The 8,043-nt window shown below is 35.0% G+C and overlaps 1 protein-coding gene across 2 annotated transcripts in view; it reads left to right on the top strand.

Annotated features, from left to right (window-relative positions):
- Positions 1-8,043, top strand: part of spin (lysolipid transporter protein spinster) — a gene marked incomplete at its 3' end in the record, with an annotated part of 102,565 nt that overhangs the window by 70,857 nt on the left and 23,665 nt on the right. For both annotated transcript variants that reach the window (XM_076207110.1, XM_076207109.1), the window contains 1 exon segment: positions 1,772-1,968. In XM_076207110.1, coding sequence (XP_076063225.1) covers positions 1,772-1,968 — 197 coding nt within the window.

Here is an 8,043-nt window from a genome sequence, read left to right as displayed (position 1 = left end):
GATGTTAAACTACAAGGGGAAAACCTCAACGTTCTCATACACCGCCACACTATTTGAACCTTCATGGCCAAACTTGAACTCTGGAAATGTCAAATTCAGCAGGGAAATGCAGCCCATTTTAGTTACTTGCAGAGCTGGGCACATTACCACTGGACAGGTAGTACATACATGCATATACCAAAGGCTTTTTCCCCCCTTATAAGGGAGGTAGCAAAAAAAAAAGGCATAAACCACTCCTGCCCATTCCATCCCCAACATACTCCACTCCCCTCTACCCTTGTCCCTCCCTCTTATCTTGGCACCTCCTGGATGACGGGTCATCCCTGCATCTCGCCCACTGCCATGGGTCAGAAGCAGTGTTGTAAGACACAGCACATCCACAGCAAGACCACTTCATTAAATTTGTGCCCCCCCTCTCCATCTCCTCATGCAGAAAAGGAGAAGATAGGGAGAAATCCGTTCGGTCTGCGTCAATTTATTTCTCATGCTCCCTCACACCCCATCCCCCACCCACTCCCCCTCATGCATCACAACATCATTCATACCTAACTGTTCTCCATTCACTATTATCTTTAGTCCTCTCCTGTCCTTCCTCAACAGACACTCCCCTCTTTCCTAAAGCCCCTTTTACCCCATCCATCCATCTCATCCTAGTTCGCCCCCTCGTGTTCACTCCTTCCACCTCTGCCTTCTGCACCTCTTTTACTAGTCTTTCTTCAAGCATTCTTTCCATGTTTTGAAACCAGGTAGTGCAGTACTGAAAAATCTGTGTATACATAGTGCGTATGTGTATATACATACACGCATATGCAATAATATGGACCACTCTAAGGAAATGAAAAGGATGAAGCCTGGAAATTCATCAGGAACCCATTTCAATGTGAAGTAGCTGATGTTTCACATGGAGTACAAGAGGAGTTTCTTGAGGTGCAATTCAACTCCACTCACATTGCTGTTAAGACCAAGTACAGAGACAGGCTGAACATTGAAGAGGGTTCCATTTTGCACTCTGGCATTCAACCATGCATTCAAGATCTTATATTTAAGAAGCAATGTCAAGTGTCTCACTAATAATGTGACTAATTCATCCCCCCAATTTTTTTTTGTCAATTATCTCTTTAATCATGTGACTAATTCATACTTAATGAAAATATTAAGAGCACATTTTATATTTTCTTCATAATCCAAGAATGAATTTTATTCATAGATGCAAGGGGGACATGGAGGGAAGGACAAATTCCTAAAGGAGGTCTGGTAGTAAAAATGTGAAGAACCACTGCTGTATATGTTTTAATATTTACAATACCTGACCTGGAACAGCTGGCTTAAGCCTCTTCAAGTCCTCTTTTCTGCATTCATTTGACACTCATCCCCTTGTATCTGCTGAGGAGGATCATAGGGGTCATGATATACAAAACTTGCAGTACTTCTGTTTTACTTTTCTTTAGTAATGCAGATTTAGTATTTTGAGAGATCTTGGGGATTGCTGACCTGTATTGAGTGTCAACTCTTGAGGATTGAACATATGGAAGTTGATATTTTTTGTAGAAATGTAGTGATGAGAGAGCCTCTCACTTCTTGAGCCACCAGTATTGAATAATAAAAAAGCTATGAGAACTAGCCAGGTCTTAATGTTGAGCTCAAAAGCTGTGTGTATCAGTTGTAAACTAACTTGTCATTGCTTTCCAGGCTTGCAAATTTATTTTACAATTAGTATGATAATGAGTGAAATGCACAAGTATTACGAGTTAATGTATTTTGTTTTGCACAGGTATCCTGCAGGACATCAAAGATACCTTTCACATGACTGATACGCAAAGTGGGCTTCTCCAGACAGCCTTTGTGATCACGTACATGTTTATGGCTCCCATCTTCGGTTATTTGGGTGACCGATTTTCTCGCAAATACCTGATGGCTGTGGGAGTGTTCTTCTGGTGCCTTACCACCCTTATAGGATCTTACATGCCTGTAAGTATTTCACACTATCTAAAATTTCTAGTTTAGGCAAATAAGTCAAATAGAAGATTATAATCATTGTAGTAATATAGAAAGTCATCCTTTATGATTTTTCAGAATTAGTTGGTCTCCCTTGCTAGTGTAAAGAGAACATATCTCCATTTTGTGATTTAAGCATTTGATCACAAATCCAAGGTGCTTAGAATGTATAAGATGCAAAGTCAGTTTTTATTGTACACTGATATTGCAAGCTTAGCTACTTAATTACAGCCAGTGGTCATTGGAGGGTACTGGAAGCCTGAACACAACAATGTTCAGCCATTTAGAAGCAGTTGTATGTCATGTGAAATGGATATCAAAAACTAATCCTACACTTGTAAACTGAAAAGAAAATGTGGCATAAAATTAATTGTCCCTATTTTCCATGATTATTAAAAAAAAAATCCTTTTATCGCACATTTTAAAGTTTTGATAAATATTGTCCACAAAATACTTTTTAACAAAGAAGAGAAAGATGGCTACAATTAGTGTGTGTGTGTGTATATATATATTATATATATATATATATATATATATATATGATATATACACACATATATGATATATACACACACACACAGACTTGAGACTCCACTTGGTGTCTTTCGAAAGAAGATGTGTCTTTCTCAAACACCAAGGGAATACCAAAGGATTGAAAGAGTTTTTTTTTGGGGGTTTGAAGGGGAAAGAAATATTATGTATAGAGGATTAGAAATGGAGAACCCAGGTATAGAAATATAATGACAAATAGAGATATTAATGACATTTTGGATGATTTAATAGAACTCAAAAGTGAGTACAAATCAATGTACAAAGAAGTATCTATGCTAAGGAAAGCCAGTGAGGAGAATAATAGGGAGATAGATGACTTAAAAAAGGAATTAAATGAATTAAAGGCAGAAAATGAAAGGTTGAAAAGTGAAGACATAAATAGGAATGAGGCATTAAAAAATGAGATAAAAGATCAAATGCAAGTGACTGAAAAGGTGGAAGAAAAAATAAAAGAAAATGACTTACAGGAAATAAACAGTGGAAAGTTGAACAGGAATGTCAAAAAGTATCCCTTAAAGAAATAATGGAGCAGCAGGTCAAGGAAAATACCAAGGAGACTGTGATCCAAGTAATTAAATAGAAAGGCAACTCAGTTAGGGACACATGGATAAAAAAAGATGCATTGTAATCTATGGCATGAAAGAGAAGCATGATGTACCTAGATATCAGAGGGAAAAGGAGGAGAAAGAGATCACTAAGGAAATTCTGAAATAATTACAAGTGGAAGGACAAGGCTTGGATAGGGGAATCGAGGAGACCTATAGGATAGGCAGATACTCTAAAGAAAAACAATACAGGCCACTGAAAGTAAAGCTTAGATCTCAAACAATTGCAGAGGAAGTACTATCCAGAACAATGAAATTAGCAAATAGTGAACATTACAAAAATATATGGATAAAAAAAGAAATGAGTGAGGTAGAAAAAGAAATGAGTGAGATAGAAAAAGAAAAAGAACTTAGAAATGAAATTAATGAAAAAACAAAAAGAGAACTGAAACTGAAAAAAAAAAAAAAAAATTGGAGAGTGGTGGACCTGAGACTGAGAAAATGGTATATAAGGAAAAAGGAAACAAGGAGATAGAGAAAGACGAGGAGAAAAGAATTTAAAATATCTTATACCAATACCAATATAGATGGAATAACTTCAGGAATGGGATGGGATTATGCCTGAACTCCTCTAAGGTAGAATCTTGTCTAGTCAAGGCAACGATAACCTGGCCTTAGAAAAACCAGACATAATGGGAATAGTGGAAACTAAATTAAAGTGTACTCCACCACCCAACACTGTGGGACAAGGTTTATACAACTGCTTGACAGAAAGGATAACAGGGTGGCGGAGTATTGAATTTGACTAATAAAGATTTAAATGTAACAAAAATAACTGAAGGAATAAATAATGTAGAATCAATTATGATACAAATTGAAAGCAAACATATGAAGAGTAGAAAATTTGTAGTGGTGTATGTGCCCCCCAAAACACAGTCCTAGACAGAAAGTGATCATTCCAAAATACTAGAAGATACAAAATATGAATTAACTAATATACTGAAGGACAGAGGAAATACAGTAATTATGGGTGACTTTAATTCAAAAGAAATATGTTGGGAGGAAATGACAGTGAAGGGTGGAGAGGAACTCTGGGGCAATGTCCTGCTCGGCATGACCATTGAATACATAATGACTCAGTGGATAAAGGAAAATACCAGATACAGAGGTAGTGAAGAACCATCATGGCTGGATATAATACTTATGACAAGCCTGAAATTGTTAATAAAATTTATTACAAAACTCCGATAGGAAAGAGTGACCATGTACTAATAGAATTTGAGTTGAAAGAGCAAATGGATCAAATCAGAAATGATAAACATAGAATAGGAAGACTAATGTTCAACAAAACAAATTTTGAGATGCTCAAAAAATTCTTTCGCAATGCAAACTGGGAAAAATTCCAAAATGAAGAAACAGGGATGGAAGAGAAATGGAATATACTAAAAGAAATTTACAATGAGGGAGTAAATAAATACGTACCGCAACAAAAAATGGAAAGAACATAGATAAAAAGCTGGTACAACAAAAGGTGTAGTGAGGCTAAGGATAAAAGAGACAAAGCTTGGAAGAAATGGAAAAGAGACAAGAAAACAAGCAAATGGCAAATGTACATCAAACCAAGAAATGAGTATATAAAAATATGCAGAGATGAAAAGAGAAACTGTAATTTTTTTTTTTTGAAAAATGCAAGAACCCAAACTATTTTACAGGTATGTAAATGCCAAACTGAAGAACAAACAAGAAATAGAAAAGCTGTGCCAAGGTAAATACGAATGTACAGAAGAACTGGAAATGGCTGAAATTATGAACAACCATTTCAAATCAGTATTCACATTAGAAAACTCGCCTAACTGTGAGGAAATAGAGATCTCCCTCAATGAAAGAAATAATTGTAACACAAAAGGAAATCCACGACCAAAGCAAAACCCTTGATATCAGAAAATCACATGGTCCAGATGGAATTGCAAATTGGATACTGAAAGAATGCATGGAAGAATTAACAAGACAAAATATACAATATAATTAAATTCTCACTTAAAAAAGGAAAATTGCCACAGGACTGGGAGAAGGCAAACATTGTACCAATTTATAAGGGAGGAATCAAGGAAGACCCATCAAAATACAGACTGGTCTCCCTGACAAGCACAGTAGCAAAAATTTGTGAAAAGGTTGTCAAAAATAGATGGGTTAAACATTTGGGAGAAAAAACTATACTGAATCCAAATCAGTTTGGATTCAGACAAGGAAGATCATGTACAACAAACTTGATCTGCTTCTGCTCAAGATTAATACACATAATACAAGAGAGATGATAGTTGGGCAGACTGTGCCTTTCTTGACCTACAAAAGGCATTTGATAAGGTACCACACAATAAACTACTAAGGAAGATAGAATCAATAGGTGGCATAAGAGGAAAATTATTGGAATGGATGAAAGACTTCCTGACTGGAAGGAAAATGAGTTGTAATTAGAGACAAATTCTCAAATTGGGAAGAAATGATAAGTGGTGTCCCACAGGGATCAGTACTGGCCCTGATCATGTTTGCTGTATACATACATGACATGGATAAAATAGTAGTGTTATATGAATTTCTTTGCAGACAACACAAAAATACTAAAGAATGTAAAAACTGAGGAGGATTACAACTCATTACAACAAGACTTGGACAAGATCTGGAAATGGACTCAAAAGTGGGAAGTGAAATTCAATATCAAGAAATGTAGTACAGGTAGTCGTCCACTTACGACCTATGTGACTTACAACTGATCGACTTTACGACCACAAGATAGTGCAATAATATTTAACATTTAATAGAGTAATAGAATTGCAATGTTATGTCTGGCAGCGCAGAACAATTACTCCGCACGCCGCGAGACGCTAGTACGATAGTTTTGGCAGGCTGCCGACAGCGTCAGCATCCCAGCCAGCTAAATGTTCTTTCAATTTTTTGTTTGAAGTAAAATCTTTCCTAATTTTGCATTCCATTTTATATTTTTGTATTTCTATATGTTTTGCAATTAATAAAATGTAACTATTTTTTTATGCCTAGGCTAGTTTGTCGATAACAGTATGTTCGGTACAGTACGTAAACGGAAAGAATGTGTTTTGAAATAAAAAAAATCCTAATTTTGCCTTGCATTTTGTATTTTTATATGTTTTGCAATCAATAAAATGTAACAGTAAAACTTTTTTATGCCTAGTCTGTTGTCGATAACAATATGTTCGGTACAGCATTTTGTATTTTTATGTTTTGCGATTAATAAAATGTAACAGTAAACTTTGTTTATGCCTAGTCTGTTGTCGATAACAATATTTTCGGTACAGTACGTAAACGAAAAGAATGTGTTTTGAAATAAAATAAAAAATGTCCGAATTTTGCCTTGCAATGATTTTATTGTAACCAACAAAAAAGTATTTGCAGGTCAAAGATAACAGGACTTTATTCAGTATGCGTAGGCCTAGGCTACGTTTCCTAACAAAAATTACAAAAAAGTTAATGAATATTAAACAACGTAGCTCAAAGATAATAAGATTTTATTCAGTATGCATACGTTTCTTAAAGAAAGTCTGATGGTGAAATAATAAAAAGGTTAGAAAATACTCGTACAGTATTAGTTATCATAGGTTAAAGATGATAGGATTTTATTCAGTATGCTTATGCCTAGGCTACATTTCCCAAAGAAAATCAGATAAGATTATAAAAAGGTTAAGAAATACTATACAACATAGTTCAAAGATGCTAAGATTATTTCAGTATGCTAAATATAATATACAATATATATATACAGTAACAAAAAATATTTAAAGGGTAATATATACTATATATATATATAAAGACCGACTTGCGTCCAGATCGACTTACGACCTGTCTGTCGGAACCGAACTCGGTTGTAAGTCGACGACTACCTATATAATGGAATTTGGGAAAAGTAAAAACAGAATATTGAGAGATTATAGAATTGGTGAGGAAGAGGTCAAAAAAGTAAACTCGGAAAAAGACCTTGGAGTGATGATCAGCAAAGACATGACAACAGATAAGCATATTAATAAAATAGTCAAAGAAACCTATAATTTATTGAGGTCAATAAAAGTGGCATTTCCCTATTTGGACGTGGAAATGAAAAACAAAATTAACTATTCTAATGAGACCAAAACTCAAGTACGCAGCAACACTATGGACACCCAGTACCAAAAAGAATATGAAGAACTTAGAAAGAATACAAAGAGCAACAACAAAACTGGCACCAACTCTTTCCAAAATGACATATAAACAATGACTGTCCAAATTAGAATTACCAACTCTGGAACAAAGAAGGGAAAGAGGAGACTTACTATCTATAGAATTATGAAGGGAATGGAAATCTTAGATAAGAATGACTTATTGAAATGGGACAATGGAAAAACAAGAGGACATGAAAAGAAACAAAAAAGATAATTACAGAAGAGATCTGAAAAAAACTAGCTTCCCACACAGAGTGATAGATACTTGGAACAAATTGGACAAAGAAACAGTGTGTGCAAACACTATTCAAGATTTTAAGAAAAACTTGATGCTGAGAGATACAAAGACGGGTCACCACGAGCATAGCTCCCTTTCCATATAATACAACTAAGTAAATACACTCATGAAAAGGTAATATTCAGTAACGATTGTTGGAAAGAATGCAAACACTGAACTTTAAAAAATGTTATTCCCACATTTCGAACCCTGTCCGAGCCTCATCTTCAGGGATACAGTAAAACCAAAGGAAATTTATTAATAAGGCATGTATGCTACATTGGGAAATGTAACCCAAGTTCATCATTACTCTCCAGAAAATACACCAATCACAAGGTTGGAAAAAAAAAAAAAAAAAAAAAAAAATGCACAGTAGCCATTGTGAAGCAAGATAAAATTTAGAAATTAAAGTACTAGCAGTGTACTTTAAATTGTTTTTTTAACATGT

Source organism: Oratosquilla oratoria, chromosome 23 (assembly GCF_046742065.1).
Source record: "Oratosquilla oratoria isolate Oo_2021 chromosome 23, ASM4674206v1, whole genome shotgun sequence".
In the NCBI taxonomy this organism is placed as follows: domain Eukaryota; kingdom Metazoa; phylum Arthropoda; class Malacostraca; order Stomatopoda; family Squillidae; genus Oratosquilla; species Oratosquilla oratoria.
The sequence above is the reverse complement of the archived record's forward strand: the minus strand, read 5'-3'. Positions and strand labels throughout refer to the sequence as shown.